Below are 18,548 nucleotides of genomic sequence, written 5' to 3'. Positions count from 1 at the left end.
GGTTGGATGCTGCACTCCTGCCCGGGACATGTCCCAGGAGCCCTGGCGTGGTCTCTGCACGCTGACCTTGCCCTCCTTCACCAGGTTGAAGTGTCACAACAAGTGTACAAAAGAAGCCCCTGCCTGCAGAATATCCTTCCTTCCACGTGAGTTCTCTGCGCTTCCTCTCCTCTGCCTTCGGGATCTGGGGCGAGTCTTTCTGTAGCTTGGTCTGTTCCCTGCTGACGGGTTCCCCCCTTTTCAAACAGTAACGAGGCTTCGGAGGACGGAATCGGTCCCGTCGGACATCAACAACCCCGTGGACAGAGCGGCTGAGCCCCATTTCGGAACCCTCCCCAAAGCACTGACCAAGAAGGTATGCCCGGCAGTGCTGGGGAGAACCACCACCCCCAGAATTGCTTTCCGTAAAGCACCCCTGACGGGGAGGATCGGTGGGGAGGTATGACATGGCACTGCAAGCCGGGAGGGTGGCCCTGGGGAGCGTATCTTTGCCATCTAGGAGACTTTACTCTTCTACCCAAATCGCTGTGATGTAGCTGTGACTCCCACCTGCTTCCGTGCGCAAATTCTGTGCCAGGAGCTTTCTTCGTTGCTATTTCATTTGACCCCTCACAGTAGTTCCAAAGGGCACAGACTGATCTATTTTACAGTGAGACACTGAGCCCAGGCTCCCCCAAGAGCAAGCAGCAAACCCAGAGTGGTAGCCTCGGCTGTTGCCTGACCTCAAAACCTGGGCCCTTAGCTGCAGTGTGGCACGTACCCCTTCAGTTGTTCATTAAAGCAATTGCCGTGGCCTGCACTGAGCAAGGCTCTGCCGCCCTTACAGCGACACACCCGAAAGTGGGTTTCTTTACATAGCCTGGGGTCGGGCTCCTCTGCTGATGCAGACAGGTGTCCTCTGCACTAGGCAGACTCTCGAAGGCCTTTGTCCCCCAGGATGGTCTGCAGATCTCTCTTGGGCCCCTATGCGCAGGTGGCTTTGGTGTCTGCAAGGCACCAGTTTTGATGGCTTCTGACAGCAGCCTCCGTCCTGGCGACCACGCAGCAGGCAGCTTCCTCCCAGGCTGCGGCTGTGTATTTTTAAGTGTCGTGTCTCAGCCCCAGACCAGGGCGTAGCATGTGCCTCACCAATGAGGAGTGTGCGACCACTGCTGCTTGGCTGTGACTGGCCTTCAACGGCCCAGGCCAGTCTCCGTGGAGGTGTGAACTGAGCGGAGAGAGAGGCAGGTGGGCGATGTGACCTGTTAACGGGCTGCTTGGGAGGCGTCCAGGGCCACTTCTTACTGTCAGACAAGGCCAGCTGCTCCAGACCCGACCTCTCTTACGGGCCTGCTCCTGTGCTCTCTCCTGCCTCTGCCTGTCTGTGTTTTCCCTCTGATGGTAGCTTCCCCGCAGGAATGGTGGGACCAAGTGGATAGGTGTTAGGATCCTGTCTTAGTCCGTTCGGGCTGCTATAACCAAATGCCATAGCCTGGGCTCTGGAGGTTCTGGGGGCTGAGAAGGCCAAGATCGAGGCACTGGCAGATCTGGTGTCTGGGAAGGGCCCACTTGCTCACCGACGGTGCCCTCTTCCTGTGTCCTTACGCAGCGGAAGGGTCCAACAAGCTCCCCCAGGCCTCCTTTGTGAGGGCGCCACTCCTGGTCATGAGGGCTCCACCCTCGTGACGTGGTCACCTCCCAAAGGCCCCACCTCCAGATACCATCACCTTGGGGGTTAGGACTGCAGCATAGGAACTTTGGGGGACACAGTTGTTCAGACCATAGCGGATCACAGCCCTGGGTTTGAGTCCGACTGGTCCCCTTTCTTGCTTCTGTGACCCTAAATGAACTACTTGACCTCTCCGAGCCTCGATGATAATGCTTCATTCACAGGGCGTTGTAAGGGCAACGAGAGAAAGCTCATGAACTCGCATGCAGGGGGAGGTACCATCCCTTCAACTAGTGTTCGTTTTCCAGCCTGTCACAGACAGGAGTGATTCCCCAGCGGGGACGCCAGCACACACCCCACCCCATTGCCAGCATCGTCACCACCCCTGCCGTCTCCTCTCCGGCTCTGCTGCGCACACCTGCAGTCACCCCACGTCCCTTCATGCCCTGGCACGTCTGCGCCTGCACCTCCACCCAGCTGGGCACCGCTCCTCGGCCCTCCTCTCTGCTCGGGACTCTCAGTCCTGCCTCCTGCACGCACCTGCGCAGCCCCTAAGCCGACGGAGCGCTGGGCTGTGGGCGAGAAGAGCAAGGGCTCGGTGGGCCCAGCCCTCTTCTTGGCTTGGCACCACGTCATGTCAGCTGTCCCTGGAGTTCACTGTGCAACCCAGAGCCTTCGGGGCCTACAGAAGGCATACCTGTGGAACTTGGCATTTAACCCAACTTGGCCCCAACTCTTCTGACCAAGACATTCCTCTTCCAGCCGCTGAGGACCTGATGTTCGGGTCTGGGCAACACCCGTCACATCCGGGGTCCTACCTAACATGGAGGCCCCGCAGCCCTCTCTCTGGTGGTCCGTTAGCCTGGGGCCCAAGCCACTGGGTGGTCCTAGCTAGCAGGTCTGCAAAAGAGTGGAGCAAGCATTTATTAGTCACCCGTTGTGTACCACACACTCACCTTTGTTAAGTTGCTGATACAGCAACCCTCTGGCATAGGTGTGGATATCTTCATTTTGTGGTTGAGGAAATGCGAGCTCAGAGAGGTGGAGGAAGTTGCCCAGAGTCACCCAGCTAAGAGGTGACAGAAGCTAGGTAAGAATGCCGCTCACTCTGCCTCCAAGCCCACTGCTGTTTCTGCTGAGAAGTTTGAGCTCGGGCCTCCCCGACTCCAGTGCAGCACCCCCTTCTCCAGGGCACTCCGGTTCCTCCCGCAGGCGCTTGCTCTCAGCTGGGAGATGTTGCTGCTATTCTCAGAGGTCTCCTCTGTGCTGTGCCCTGGGAGCCCTGGCCAGAAGGAAGCCCAGAGCTGGGATCCAGCCAGGCCCATCCCCCGCGACCGTGGGCAAAGCCCTTCGCCTCCCTGGGCCCTGCCCTCCTGAGCTCTGTCGTGGGGCCGTGATGGTGCGTGGTATGGGGAGGGCTGATACTATCATCAGTGCTGTCCAAACTTCATCAAGTTGCAAACCGTCTTCATGGTTTCTGTCTTAACCGTGTACCACCTGGGTTAATATTTACATATGAGAGTTCATTTTTATGTAATCATCACTGTCGTAATTGGAAAATCCACCATCTCCATAGATAGAAGACAATCATTAAAATCAATACAGTTAAAACCAAAAGTTACTAAATTCCATCTAGATAATCATGCTTGCTTACGACGGCTCGGAGCTCGACGCCCTCACTGTTCGTTAAAGAGCCTGGCCAGTGTGGGGGAGGCCTTCAGGACACAGCAGCCGGGACTGAGGGCTTCGTGCAGGACAAGGGAGAAAAGAACACTCTTCCTCTGCGACTCAGCGTCCCCCATGGTGTGTCCAAGGGCCTCCTAAAGTCGCCCCGTGGGCCACCAAACACGCGTGTGTCCTCTGGCCGGCACTGGCTGGCGTGATCTATTAGCAGGGGGACTGTGCTTGCGTTTGGGTGGGAAAGGGATGACATTAACATTTCAGTTGGGACAGCAGGAGCGAACCAGGCCTGTCCCGACAAACCAACTCTTGTGGTTATCTTCGAGAAAGTTCATTCCAGCTCTGGAATTTTTCACCCCTCCACGATGGCACCAGCCCACACTGGCTTTGCAGTTTAATGTGGGCTCCTAGAGTTCCCAGTGCCTTTGAGACAACCAGGTCTGCAAAGACAGGACTATTTGCATCTCACTCGTTGTAGTCTCCTTACTTCTAGCAGGGTGCCTGGCAAGAGCAGACGTTTATGTGAACGTGTGTTAGAGGCTGAATTTTCTTCATCATAGAATCCTACTATTTGCCTTGCTCAGAGGCAGGCACTGGGTGTGTGCTGGGCACACTGGCCTCACAGAACACGCGCTGTGGTGGGAATGACGTTCATCAGGAAAAAGTGCCCTGATGAAAAACTGCTGGGAGCTATGGGAGGCTAAAGAGGAGGAGCATGGTCCTGGCTGGGGTTCAGGGAAGGCTTCTGGGGGGAAAGTATGCTTGGGCTGAAAAAAGTTGAGTGGGAGTCCTCTAGAGGATGGGCATTGAGGTGAGGGTCTCTGTGTATCCCCCTTCCTCAAATACTAGACCCACAAAATGTCAGCTGGAGGGGAAGACCCTAAGGATCCCCTGGGCTGACTTCTTCCTTTTCAGTGGGGAAGGGAGGGTGCTGACATGGGGCAGGCAGACTGGGTCAGGTGGTGACAGCCCTGCCCACTGCAGCATCTCTGGTCCTGCAGGAGCATCCTCCAGCCATGAACCACCTGGACTCCAGCAGCAACCCATCCTCCACCACCTCCTCCACGCCTTCCTCGCCAGCGCCCTTCCCGACGTCGTCCAACCCATCCAGTGCTACCACGCCGCCCAACCCCTCTCCTGGCCAGCGGGACAGCAGGTTCAACTTCCCAGGTACCACATCTTGGGCTTTTCTGGGTTCTCAGAGGAGCGATCATATCCCCCTTCTCAGCAGACCCTGGCAGGTTAAAGGTCAGATACTACTACCACTAACAGCTGATGTTTATGGAGCACTTGCCGAGCACCTCAACACAGTCGCTCTGAGGTTGATGCTGTTGTTGTGCCCATTTTGCAGACAGGAACACTGAGGTTCAGAGAGTGGGAGTGGCTTGCCCTGAGTTGTATCTCTCAGAAGTAGCACAGCGAGGACCAAACCCAAGACCATATGACGTAACATAACCCCCACGCTGCCCTCCCGTGCGCAGGTGGCTCCTCCTGAGCGTGGCTCGCTCACTCAGGGTGGACATCTGAGCTCCCAGGAGGTGTGGCAGGCAGCACAGTGAGCCAGGAGGCCTAGCAGAGGGGACCCGGGGCCCTGCTGCCTACCTGCTCTGTGATCGGGGTAAGCTACTTCAAGGAGACCTTTCGTTCACTTTCCATAAAGCAAGGAGACCATGCAAAGTTGGGATTAGGTTGTCCCCATGGTGTGGATGAGGACACTGAGTCCCACGGAAGAGCAGAGTGAGAGGCCTGAGCTGGAGCTGACTCCAGCTCCACCAGCAGCCCCGCTGCCCATGGCTCTGTGGGGAGAGGTCAGGACCCCAGCTCTTCCCACCCCTCTCCTGGCCAGGCCCGGGGGGCTGTCTCCCCAAGGGGCAGAGTGAAGCCCACTTGCCCCTTTTGGGGCTCAGCTACCGCTGTGGCCTCCCCAGCAGCTCCTCAAGGTCGGACTCAGCCCTCAGCCTACTGCAGTTTGCGGTCACAGAGGAAGGAGGACGACAGTGACGCTCAGCTCCGGGCCACCACAGGCTGTCCCCAGCCCGTGGAGTCCAGGTCAGGCCCCTGTCACTGGCCCCTGGGGCTCCAGGCCCTCGAGGACAGGGGTGCGGCTCTTCCTGTGCTAGGGGAGCCCCAGCTGGGCCCACACAGAGCCAGCAGGAGGCCGGGCCTCGGGGCCCATCTCACCAGGGTTCTAGGGACTGCTTCTGTGGGTGGTGAGACACCAAGGTTTTGTAGGAATCTTTTCTTCTCTTGTGCCTGTCCCTCCACCTCAATATGCACAGTGGCTGGGTATCCTCTGACGTTAATGCCTGTCCTGAGCACAGCCCTCCCCTCCCCGCCGGTGAGTGACGGCCCATTTGATTAACCTTCTCTCCCATTCTGCTCTGTCCTTATTACGCTCTGAAACTGCCTTTGTTAAACCTCCTACTTTCGGTCTTTCTAAAGGAAGGGCCTGTTTGAAAAGCAACAGCCACAGCGAAGGTCCTTTTTGCGATATCAGCCAGACCTTCTCTGCTTTCCCTGATGTCCCTGGGCCCTCATTGTCCCCCACACAGAGGCTTCCCTCTCTCCAAGATCGTATCTCTGGCCGTGGCAGCACCAACTGGGCCAAGCCCTCAGGGCTGGGCTGCCCGGTGGCCAATCTGGGGAAGGAACTCCTGTGGTCCGCTGCTCTGTGCTGCGCGGGAGCATTGCACTTGGCCTTCAGGGGTAAACCTGGGAAAAGGTTACGGTCACGCAGCACTTTGAGGGGGATGCCTTCTGAGAAATGCGCTGTGAGGCAGTTTCGTCGTGTGGGATGTCATAGGTACTCACACGAACACAGAGATGGCAGAGCCCGCTGCCCACCTAGGCTACACGGTACAGCCTGGTGCTACAAACCTGCACAGCTTGTGACTGTCCCGAATACTGTAGGCAGATGTAACACACTGGCGTTTGTGTATCTGAACATAGGAGAGGTGCGTAAAAATACCGTATAAAAGATTTAAAATGGCACACCTATACGGGGAGCCTACCACGCAGCTTACAGGACTGGACTTGCTCTGGGTGTGTCAGTGAGTGTGAGTGAGTGTGAAGGCCCAGGGCGTTGCTGTGCACTGCTGCAGACCTTCCAAACACTGCACGCTCGGGGAGCACTAAATTTATTCTTAGACATTTTCTTTCTTCAATAACAAATGAACCTCAGCTTACTGTAACTTTTTTACTTTATAAACTTTTTAATTATTTTTTAACTTTTCTTTTGTGATAACATTTAGCTTAAACACATTTTACAGCTGTACGAAAATACTTTTTCTTTATATCCTTTTTCTGTAAGCTTTTTTATTTAAAAAAATTTTTTTTTGACTTTTTAATCTTTTTTATTAAAAACTAAGACACAAATGCACACGTGAGCATAGACGTCTACAGGGTCACGATCATCAACGCCACTGCCTTCCACCTCCACGTCCTGTCCCACTGGAAGGCCTTCAGGGGCAGGAACACGCACGGAGCTGTCATCTCCTGTGATAACAGTGCCTTCTTCTGGAACTCTTCCTGAAGGACCTGCCTGAGGCTGTTTTACAGCAACTTTTATTATTATAAGTAGAGGAGAACACTGTAACGATAAAACATACAGTAAATACGTAAACTACTAACGTAGTCATTTGTTATCGTTAGGTGTTACGTACTGCACATAATTATATGTGCTGTACTTTTATACGACTGGCAGTGTAGTAGGTTCGTTTACGCCGGCATCATCACAGGTACATGGGTGATACTACATGACAACAGTTACAGTGTCACTAGGTGATAGGAATTTTTCTGGTCCATCGTAATCTTACGGGACCACCACCATACATGTGGCCCGTTGTTGACTGAAACGTCGTTATGCGGCGCACGACTGTATTTGTAGCTGTGTTTCAGTGAGACAACTCGAGAGGTTAACTAACTTGCCAAGGTCCCAGAGCCTAGTAAGTGGTAGAACTGAGCTTAGAACATGCTGTGTCAGAGTCCAGAAGCCCAGTGTGTTCCTTTCAGTTCCCCTAAGAGAGGAAAAACAATTTCGTGTTGGGGGTGACACTCTGGGGGCGAAGGTGGAGCCAGTCTTCTGCACACAACACTGTTAAACTTTGTCATGATCACTGTTTTCTGCCACATTGTATTTTGCCCTCCTGGGCTCAAGTGCATGTCCCAGAGCACAGCACTGGCCTGGCCTCTGCAGCAAGGTGGCCGCTTAGACTGGGTCTGGAACTGCCGGGCCTCGCACCCAAGCCCCTTTACTCCTGGAGGCTCCTGCCGGGGCCCGTTTCCTCCCAGCTCCGTTCGTCTTCCCTGCATGGCTCAGCCTGCCCCTGCCAGGCCCACCTGGGGCAGGGCTGTCCCAGCCCAATAACAAGTCTGTGTCTCCCAAGCTGCTGCCTGCGTTCCCTCCTCCCTTGCTGAGTTTGCCGTTCTGTGTGTGTGACTCACCTCCTCTTCTGTTTAAAGCTGCCTCCTTCATTCATCATAGACAGCAGTTTATCTTTCCAGGTGAGTCCTTTGCATGGTTCTACTAACAGCCCCTCGCTACAACCCCTTCTGTCCAGCCCACCTGGGTGCCCTCTCCCTGGGCACCTTTGGAGGTATTTGAGTCTCCCTCCACTGTTTGAGAGCTGACTGCCCATTGAGGATCAGAAGGGGACAGGGCAAGTGTCCTGGAGGTGGGCTCCTTACATGAGCAGTCCTTGCTGGGAGGAACCCTGGAATCCATCCTGTCCAGCCTTTTGCACAGAGACCTCAGGCAGCTTTTTCAAGGTCACACAGCCAGGAGGTGGCAGAAGCAGGACTAGAACCTGGTTTTGCAGAATGGAGGAGAGGAATTTTTGCTGGTGCCTTATGAACATCTGTCACCATATCCTCCCCTACCCAATTGACAGTAAACTACTACCTTGTTTCACAGAAGTGGAAACCAATTTGGGAAGGCCTGCAGGCTTCATTTGTTCAATGCTTTACAACACAGTGCCATCTGCTGGCCATCACTGGAAGTGCCTCCTATTGAAGAAAGTTTAAAGGAAAAAACTTTCAACTCAATAATACAGTCCAGTCCATTGATTCCCTTTCAGAAAAATTGTTTTGCACACCTACTATGTGCCAACCTTTGCCTTTGACCATATTTCTGCCTCTCAGGAGTTTATAAGACCAGTGCTTTTTTCTCTAGATGAAGGTGTCAAGCATGGTGGTGTTTAAACAAAGACTGTAACTGCTTGGTTTTTTCTTGGGTTAAACAGGACTGTCTTGAAGTCACAGTATGTTGGTTATTCCAGGATTTTCTGTTCCCCCAGCCCAGCTGCATTAGGAGATCGACTGGGAGCACCTGTGGGTCCTTCCAGGCCCCTGTCTGGCATAGCTCAGGCCTGCGCAGGCCGCCAGCAGTCGGGGGCCAGAGCTGCCCCACGGGGGCTTCCTGTGAACAGCTGAGCTGCCTCTGTGCTTTCGCACCGGGTTTTGCTGCGGTTCCCCTCCAAGTGCCTCCCTGGCTACCAGCTCTAGGATACATTCAGTGGAGCACCCCAAAACACTGGGAAAACATGGCTCTTCTTCCAGAAGCGTCCATTTTGCCCTGAAGATATGTTGAGGAGAAGGAAAGGAAATCTATTTGTATTAAAACAAACAAAGACACATTTTGGGGGAGAATGCACGATACACTCTTAAGCAAAAGTGTGAGGTTTTGGAGACATTTTGCCTTCCTACCTGGGGTGCTGTTTCTCCCAAGACCCCCAACTCCCTCCAGTCCCTCCACGCCCCAGGCGTGTGTTTATCTTGAACACACGAGCAGCATGGATGAGCACTAGGCTGCCACTGGCAGTCTGTGGACACAATGTGGCGGTGTCTGGGGAGGCCTTAGCAGAGGCTTCTGACATCCCAGGTCCCCCAGAAATGGCCGCCAGGGTGCTGGGCACGTGCGCGCATTTCCCCGATAAGAAGGGTTAGTCCCAGAGAGGTTAACGCCTCCGGTTCAGATGACCTTCCAGAGTAGCCTGGAGGCCTGATGGCTGAGCGGGGGGAGTCTGTGCCCACCAAGGCAGGAGGGAGGCTGTGAGAGGGTGGCCACTGCCACCTCGAGTCTCTTTCCCACGCCCGCCCTGAGGCCCCCAGTCTCTCTCTAGCACTTTGGTTCCATGCTGGGGTGCCCTCTGTTCTGGTGTCCCTGGACAGGGGACTTTCAGTGCTAAACCTGGGAAAGTCCCCGGCTCAGGGGTCAGCCCAGCTGCCCATTCTTGGGCCCCCTGATGTGTGGACTGTGAATGTCTTCCTCTCCCCTGAGAGCTGCTCCCCCAGTGACCACACCCCCACACCCAGTGACCACATCCAGAAGCCCCACTGGGGGCGGGGTGCTCTGCTCTGGAAACTCCCAGCAGCTGCACCAGGTGTCGCTAACGAGCCACCTGCCAGTCCTGCCCTTGGCCTCTGCTGGCCTAAGTGAAGGAGTCTCATTACCTGCAAGGCTGGTTGCCCCCAGCCCCTGCCTCCACACAGAAGGACCTTCCCACGGAGAAGGCGCTCTGGCCGCCTGTGCAGTAAATGATAGCACGGTTTGCTTGTGCCACTTGCTAGTGTGGGGCAGTTTGGCCTCAGGAGAATGAGAAGTCCCACCCTCCTCAGCCACCTGGAGCCCCTTCCTGGGCCAGAGCTGTGGGGGCGAGAGCAAGCGCTGTGGGGGGTAGTCCGGGTGAGCTTCTGGGAGGAGCGCAGTTGGTCCTCGAGGAAGTGTCTGGAGACCACGTGGCAGCCCGCTCGGGGTGGGCCGACTGCCGGGGATGCTGGGTTTCAAGCATGGTGTCTTTGTGGGGACTGGAAGGGTGGTCTCAGGCTTTGTATTTGCTTTCTGTTTCCCGCAGACATCTCGGCCTTTGCGCAGGCAGCCCCGCTCCCCGATGCCGCCGACAGCACCCGGTAGGCGTCCCTGTGCTGCGCCCCCTTCTCTCCCATGGGACTTGTTACGGTGGACCCACATTCCTGACCACCCACCCCCACCTTTAGCCCTGTGACCTTCCTGCGCCGGGCATTGCCATATGCCTGGACCAGCCAGCCAGAACTCCTTGGGCTGATTCCCCCTCTGGGCCTGTGAACCGGCTGGAGGGTTTTATTTGCCTCTTGTCAGCGTGGCCAGCATTGCGTGGGCTGCGTGGGAAGCCACAGCAGTCTTGTGACCGGGAGGGGTGGACCCAGGGCACGCAGAGTTGGAGAAGCCTACTAGAAATAGCTCCTGTTTGTTGAGTTCTTTCTCCGTGTCAGGCCGTGCTTGACTCACGTTCCCTCGCTTAGTCCTTAGACAGCCTGGTGAGGTGGGTATGAAAGTAGGTGTCATCCTTCGTGGACAGCTGGCCCAGAGAGGTTAAGAAATTACATAAGGTCACACAGCTACGAAGCGACAGAGCCAGTTCTCAAACACAGGCCTGTCGGGTTCCAAATCCTGTGTGTGTGACCTGAACCTCTGTACTGCAGCGTCAAATCTGAAAGGGCCTAGGTAGCTCCTGCCCACCCCTGATCCCCCCTCCTCAAGTTACTTTGGAGAAGGCTGAGCCAGGGAGGGGGTGGGCCTGGTCTTCGCCGTCTGCCTGTTTCCTCAGCATCCACGTAGCCTTTCCCAGCCAGGTGTGGGTCGGAGTAAGGATCCAGCCTGGTGGCCTTTTGTCTCAGCCCTCACTCGAGTCCCCGCCCACTGAGAGCAGAGCAGCCCGCCCGCGGGGCCTCCTTGACAAGCCCTGTTTTGCTCTTAGGCCCGACGACCAGCCGAAAGCAGACGTGCTAGAGGTTCACGAAGTGGAGGTGAGTGAGGGGCCGACGCACGAGTCCATGGACAGCCCCTGCTCTGTCCTCCCTCCCCCCATCTCAGAGCACATGGGGCTCTGGGCTGTGAGTCGGTGCCGGGCCCCGGCCAGGGCTGTCCCAGGCGTCTGCTGCACCAGGGAGGAATGATGAGGCTGCAACAAAACACGCTTCCTTTTCCTTCTGTTTTTGAGGCTAACTGAAGTTCCTCCTTCTCGTGGTCCTCACTCCCAGCCTGGATGCCTGGGCCCTGGCCTGGGAGACTGTCCAGTCAGTCCGGGAGGGGGTCGGGCATCTGTGTGTTGTCAGGACTCCCCTGGTGATTCTGATTGTAGCCAGGGTCAAGAACTACTGTCTTGATCTTTGAACAAAAGTGTCGACTGAGCCTGGATCCCTGCACTGCAGGGTGGCTTAGAGAATGTTCACAGACTTATTTACTTCTGCCCACGAGAGAGTCAGAAAGTCCGTGTTTAAATGAAAAAGTACCAGAAACCTGAATGTAGTTAAATTCTTCCTTGCCAGGGCTATTAATGCTCTTCCCTGAATAATCGGATGTTGCTCATAGGTAGATCTCGCAGTGTTAGCAGGATGAGGGACTTCAGGGAGGGCATTGAAGTCCAGCGATGCTAATATGTGATCCGCCCGCTGTCCCCAGCAAGCTGAGCAGAACCGCAACCAGAACCCGCGTCTCCCGACCCCATGCGTCTTTCCCCCTTACCTCTGTGTGTGCTCCGAACCCCTGTCCTATGTGGGGGGCTCCACAGAAGGGAAGAGCAGTCAGCTGAGCCCACATCTGCCCTTCCCTGTTCTTTCCTGCCTTCCCTTCAGGCTGAGGAGCCAGAGGCCGGCAAGTCCGAGGCAGAAGATGACGAGGACGAGGTGGACGACCTGCCGAGCTGCCGCCGGCCCTGGCGGGGCCCCATCTCTCGCAAGGCCAGCCAGACCAGCGTGTACCTGCAGGAGTGGGACATCCCCTTTGAGCAGGTGGAGCTGGGCGAGCCCATCGGGCAGGGACGCTGGGGCCGGGTGCACCGCGGCCGCTGGCACGGCGAGGTGGCCATCCGCCTGCTGGAGATGGACGGCCACAACCAGGACCACCTGAAGCTGTTCAAGAAGGAGGTGATGAACTACCGGCAGACGCGGCACGAGAACGTGGTGCTCTTCATGGGCGCCTGCATGAACCCTCCCCACCTGGCCATCATCACCAGGTAACCCAGCCCCCTTCCCCGGGAGCCCTCTCCTCTGGGTGATGTCCTGGAGGGAGCGGAAGTTTCCATATAAAGAGGAGAACCAAGAATGGGTGTAACTTCCCCACTCACGTATCCCCACTGACATTGCAAAACAAAGAGGATGGTACCTTTCTCAAGTTAGAGAAAATTCAAATGTCCCATAAAAGGTACAAAGCAAAATCCAGTCCCCTCCCCCCACCAGCTGGGTGCGTCTCCCCAAAGCTGGGGACTGCAAACTGTCCCTTAACATTCCTTCCATTGATATGAAGAAGTTCGCATGAGCTCGTGTGGTTTTAAACTACTTATATGTTCCTTTGTAAAAATACACAGGAGAGATTATGCTGGTTTATACGTTGCTTTCTCCACTTGATTGTAGATCTGGGGTCCGCTTTATTCTTCTCAACAGCTGCGGGTATTCCCATCACAGCTGAACCCAGTGGTGTGTGCTGGTGACGTTTAACAACCAGCTTTGGGCCAGGGAGGCGGGAAGCCCTAATTTGTAGCATCTGTCAATGCCATGGTCAGTTTCAAGATAACAACACGATGTCACTGAGAGTGAGCAGAACTGGGAAGAGTCACACAAGTGGGCCCGTGGTTCTCTCACTGGTCGTCTGGTCATTTATTTCAGCAGCCCTCTTGTGCTGGACACCGTCCCAATGAGCATCCTCATTTGTACGTCTTGATGAGCGTCAGCGACTATATTTGCGGGCCTAGGTCAGAGTATGCATCTGTAACACTCGGATTTCTGTTGCCCGTTTCTACTCCAGGACGCGTTCACCAGTTTACTTTCTCCATCCACGTACAGCAGTGTCCATGTCCCCAGGGCACCAGGGGGTGTGAAACTAAAACATTTTTTCCCAGGGCATTTAAGAAATTGTTTGCTTTTAAAATCAGGAAAATCAATATGAGGTCATTAGAGAGATGTTGGAATATACATAGAAGTTTCAAGAAGAAACTGAAAATCACATTAATGCCATCAGCCAAAAGAACTCACATCAATATTCTGATGAAGTTCCTATAGCTGAACTCTGTGCTTTAAAAATAAAGCCTTTTTTCTCCTCAAAAAAACTATCAACCAAGTAAAAATTAATCTCCATTTTCCTTATGTATCCGAGACATAAATAACCACCCACCAGAACTCCTGAGCAGTGTGACATCACCAGGGTCACCACACCAAGGGGACACGGTTCCAGCCCAAAGCACAGCACCGCGAGGCCTTAGGGAAGCCTCGTGTGGTCGCCCAGCTCAGCCCGTCCATCCACCTCCCCATCTCTCTCTAACCCACGAGAGATTTGAGTCTGTTAAAGACGATACACATGAGGAAACAGCAAAACATTCATTAATTTAAAAAAATCTTAATGTGTTTTTAGAATATGCTGAGGAGAAATGGAACCCAGATGAGGAAACCATCAACCAATATTCCGTACCCCTCGCCTGGTTCTCTAAGTCTCTAAGAATCTTTTCCTTAAAAATAGTCGCTTCCTAAGATGGTGTAAGGCAGCCTGTCCCTGGCGCAGGGGAATGAGCCACACATGAGTCCTTCCTCACTGGGTTTTAGGAGTTGATGCAGGCGGAGACCCCAGAACGCAAGCGCCTTTTCCCGTAATCGCTCTGACACCGCTCACGTCCGTCTCACCCCCTCCCTCCTTGCACGCTCCTGTATCGTCGTAAAAGCCCTGTGATGAAAATACCAGCAACAACAATGAGAGTCTTGACAGTGGGCTCCAAGGCCTTGATGGTGTCTGGGTTCAGCCCTAAAAGGCCAGGTTCTTCCCCGCCGGGATTTTCGTGGTGGCGCTTGTGCCCTGAACCCATGAAGGACGGCTGCTCCGCATTGCGGCTCTGATGAGCCGAGTCTCCTGTTGCAGGGCAGGGCAGGCACTGGGCCTCAGGGAACAGGGTGTGTGTGTGTGTGTGTGTGTGTGTGTGTGTGTGTGTGTGTGTCATCGTGGGTGTTTGCCCACATGGCAGGCGACACCCCAGCGGGAGTGGACGTCAGGCTTGGTCAAGAGAGAGGGTCCTTTGGCTCGCAGTCGGGGGTGCAGAGAGTCCTGGGGGATGGGCAGTCACCATCCTCCCCGTGGGCTCCACGAGGGGTGGGGGCGGCCACACCAGCCCCAAACTGCTGACCCCGTTACCCTCGACAGCTTCTGCAAGGGGCGGACGTTGCACTCGTTTGTGAGGGACCCCAAGACATCCCTGGACATCAACAAGACGCGACAGATCGCTCAGGAGATCATCAAGGTAAAGCAGTGTCCAGCTGCGGGAGGGTGGGTTTCTGCTGGTGCCAGATTCCTCGGTCGTCCCCCTGCTGTGTTGGCCATGTCGAGGGCCACTTTGTCTCCCTCTAGCTCGGGCTCCTCAAGGATGGGACCCCTCCCCCTTCCATGTGTCCCTGTCTCATCCACTTGGAGCCAGGAGCTGTCCACTCCATTAGCCTTGATGGAACAGACTTGGTTGGGGAGGAACTCGGCAGGCTTTAAAGGCAGTTCGAATCCTGGTCCACCAGCTCTGTGACCTTAGGCAGGTTGTTTAGCCCCTCTGGGCTTCAGCTTCCTCCCCTGTAAAATGGGGTACCGCTGTAACCTCCCTTGTTGGATTGGCACAAGGATAATGCAGTAATCCACGGAGAGAGTTTGGTGCAGGGCCCGGCACTCGGCGAGGGCCTGCCAGGACTGAGGGTGGGAGGGGCAGAGGGTGCAATTTCCTTCCAGGGCACACAGACCTACGCTTTCTGCCTGAAAGTTTTTTTCCATGTGGCTAAACTAAGGAATTAAACATTTGAAAACCAAAGCCAAATCCACGTTTCGCGACGACAGGCCCTCAGTCTCAGCTGGGCAGCTTTTTTCCTTTTTTTATCATGTTTTAAAGTAATTAAATAAAAGTGAAAGAAAAGTTCATTTGTTGCTTTACTTAGCAACATACAAGCCCAAATGAAAGCTAGAATGCTGGTGGATAGGGGTTCCTTTCTCTTTTTTTATTAATTGACTTGAAAAGCTTCCACTCACCAGCTCCCACCAAGCTTCCCCCTGTTTTCTTCTCTTCTTTCTTTCCTCCCGCCTGTCTTCTCCCTCCCTCCCTGCCTCCCTCCCTCCCTTCCACATTCTGTCCATTGTGTGTGTGTGTTCAGAAGGGAAAAAATACAAATCACAATGATGTTTTTAGATAAACCAAGATTTCCACATGACATTTCCGTGTGGCTAAATTGATGAATTAAACTATTGAAGACCAAAACCAAAACGTCACATTTTTGCCTTCGCTGGTAGCCTGTGTGATTGCAGAGAGATCGGTGGGTGCCGCAGAGTGTTATACCGACTTCCTTTACCCCCAAACCCTCCAGCTCTGCTCCCCCGACTTGCCCACTCTGCCGCCCTCCCTCACGCTCTTCCCTCTCCTTACCGTCGGCGCGGGGACTCTGTCTGGCTGCCGACCGGCTGAGTCAGGGTGCAGGAGGCTTCTGGAAGATACCAGGGCAGAGGACAGAGTCACTAAAAGGTTTTGGAGCCGCAGAGCTGGAAGCCACCTCTCTGCTGGCCCGTGTGGTTTTTGTCCTGCTGAAAGACCATCCCTTTCTTCTTTTTGCTGGGAACTTCTGAGCCGCTTCCTTCGCGTCCTTGCCTCTGATGCTTTCGGAGTCCAAATAAACAGGCGGCCTGCCCTTGGGTTAGAGGATCAGCAGCTCTGGGGCTACTGCGGAAACACTGAAATTCTGGGAAGGGAGGAGAATTTATGTTCCAGACCCAGCACTTTACATCTTGTCTCTTGAAACGGGCCTTTTCAGGCTGCGACACTTACCTTACAAATAGGACTCAGAGAGGTACAGTGACGTGGCCTCCTGGAGTCTTTGGCTCTGTTTGGCTACTGGGGAAGGCGTGTGCCTTGGTTTGGTGTGGGGAATGGGCAGATGTTTTAAGAAGGATCGTCTTGCATGCCGGCTGGAGTTTTGGGAAGGAGCAAGTTACCCTTTCCTGAGCTCCCTGCCCCCCGTTGCAGGATGGCAGCTCTCCGCCGACCCTGCGCCCTCCCCTTTCTTTCAGGGGAGAATCTGCTTTGTTTAAGTTGTTCTTTGATGCTTGCTGGCTGGGGCCGAGTTCTGTCTGGTTCCGCCTCACAGCTCATTCTATTTCCTAAAGGTAGCTGGCTTTCCCTAGACGTCACCTTTCCACCCCTTGTCCCAAGATACCTTCATAGCCGGGAAGTGTCTCTGTGATGTGTGAAGCACCCCCTAGCGTGGGGATTGGGAGGTGGATTTACGTTTGCTTCTTCTGAGCTGGCAGGGATGGCCATTCCAGCGGTGGCATCTTGCTCCCGGTCCCAAGGGCTTCAGGGCACACGGGAGGCCTGGGCTTGGTGTTTGCAGACAGCTTTGACCTTGGATGAGATCATGCCTGGGTCAGGTGACCCACGTTCCATGCACCTGGCCTACTGGTGTTCGGTCCAAGTAGAGTGTTGGTTAGAAATCACCCACTGCTGCCCTTTTCACTTGACAGGTGAGGAAACTGAGGCTCGGACGTTGGTCAATGTGTCCATGGCCACACTGAATTAGAATCTGAGCTGAGACGGAGCGCAAACCCCAGATTTCTCTCTTGTCCAGGGCTCCTTCTGCCACAGTGCAGATACTGGGATTGCCCAAACTTGGGGACCCTTGTGGGAATGCCTCTCTGTCCTCTGGGAGAGCCCTTGCCCTGCCTGAGGGCAGAGGCCAGCTGTGCAAATCCTGATAGAGACCCCAGCTCATTCAGGCCCTTAGTGACTTAACTTAGGTGGTATCACTGCTCTTTATATCCCCCCTGCCCCCGACTCCCACTCCTCCTTCACCCTGTCACACACACACCTTATCCAAGTTCTAAGTGGACGGGCCTGGGGTCAGAGCTCAGCTCTGCTACTTAACTGCTCTGTGGCTTGGGGCAAGTGACTTTCCCTCTCTCAGCCTTGGTTTCTTCATCTGTCAAATGGGGACGATATACTGTATAGAATTGTGAAGATCAAATTAGGGGCTTTGGGTAGCCTGGCCCAGGGTGGAAGCTCAGTCACCTTAACTCCCCTCTGACGTGAGGCTCACTCTCTTCCAGGGCATGGGCTATCTTCACGCCAAGGGCATTGTGCACAAAGATCTCAAATCTAAGAACGTCTTCTATGACAATGGCAAAGTGGTCATCACAGACTTCGGGCTGTTTGGGATCTCGGGCGTGGTCCGAGAAGGACGGTGAGTCGGTGTTGGTGTCTGGTGGGATGGGGGAGCTGGGTGGTGATGGGTGGGCTTGGGGTCTGGGTACTCTGGCTGTCAGTGGCTGGGGTTGCTTTGGTCCTGCCCTCGTGGTTCTGGTCCAGAATCAGGTTTGGGTCACATTTAGATTCTCAGGCTGACCCTTGTGGAGGCTGGGTCCCCTCACTCACATTTGCCCTGGCTGGTCACGGACTTGGGCAAGGAACCAGGATTCACACCCCTGTGATGAGAAAGAGGGTCAAGTTTTATTTCCCCAAATCTTGAAGGGGTTGGTGTGGGGAGAAACGCTCCTCCCCAAGAGTCCGGGGGAACCATGGAAAGGAGAATGGCCCCCAGGCTGCAGAGCCCGCCCAGGCAGGTTTGCAAGCCACAGGTGGGTGTGGGTTTCTGGTTGGCAGTGTACCCCCCTCCTAGCATAGAGATTCCGCACCTTTAGGTGCAGCTCCCTGTCAGTACTGTCCTTGGCCTGCTTTCCTAGAAAAACCTGCTTATGACTCTTTTGTAACATTCCCCAAGAACACCGGTGCCTTAGCAAGTACAGGATCAACGAGCTGGGTCCAGGTCCTTTCTCTGAGCTGTGCGTGTGCTGCTGGCCCTGGGACACACGTGTGCCAGGCAGGCCTCTTTGCTGCCTGCTGAAAGGCCCGTGTCCTTGTCCTGGCTTCTTGGCCTCTAGGCGGGAGAACCAGCTGAAACTGTCACATGACTGGCTGTGCTACCTGGCCCCGGAGATCGTGCGCGAGATGACCCCCGGGAAGGACGAGGATCAGTTGCCGTTCTCCAAAGCCGCCGACGTCTATGCTTTTGGGTGAGCAGGCCCCTCGTGCTCCAAGGCCAAGTGTGGCCAAAAGAGAGGGCCCTGGTGGCCATCGGGACGGGGAACTGGGTGTCCTGCCCAGCAGGCTCTGGTATCCCACAGAGAGCTGGGTGCTGACCAGTAGAAATAAAATGTGAGTCAGATACAGAATTTACAGTTTTCTAG

General features: G+C 54.8%; 1 protein-coding gene across 1 annotated transcript in view; it reads left to right on the top strand.

Moving 5' to 3' along the window:
* KSR1 (kinase suppressor of ras 1) overlaps positions 1-18,548 on the top strand; it is a 38,758-nt gene that overhangs the window by 14,310 nt on the left and 5,900 nt on the right. Inside the window, 11 exon segments of the mRNA XM_012648352.1 lie at positions 85-146; positions 249-355; positions 4,330-4,498; positions 7,790-7,831; positions 8,301-8,378; positions 10,180-10,234; positions 11,062-11,110; positions 11,939-12,318; positions 14,487-14,583; positions 17,412-17,545; positions 18,243-18,374. Of these exon segments, the coding sequence (XP_012503806.1) occupies positions 85-146; positions 249-355; positions 4,330-4,498; positions 7,790-7,831; positions 8,301-8,378; positions 10,180-10,234; positions 11,062-11,110; positions 11,939-12,318; positions 14,487-14,583; positions 17,412-17,545; positions 18,243-18,374 (1,305 nt within the window).

Source organism: Propithecus coquereli, unplaced genomic scaffold (genome assembly GCF_000956105.1).
Source record: "Propithecus coquereli isolate 6110/MARCELLA unplaced genomic scaffold, Pcoq_1.0 Scaffold281, whole genome shotgun sequence".
Taxonomy (NCBI): domain Eukaryota; kingdom Metazoa; phylum Chordata; class Mammalia; order Primates; family Indriidae; genus Propithecus; species Propithecus coquereli.
This window is presented reverse-complemented; position numbering and strand designations above follow the sequence as displayed.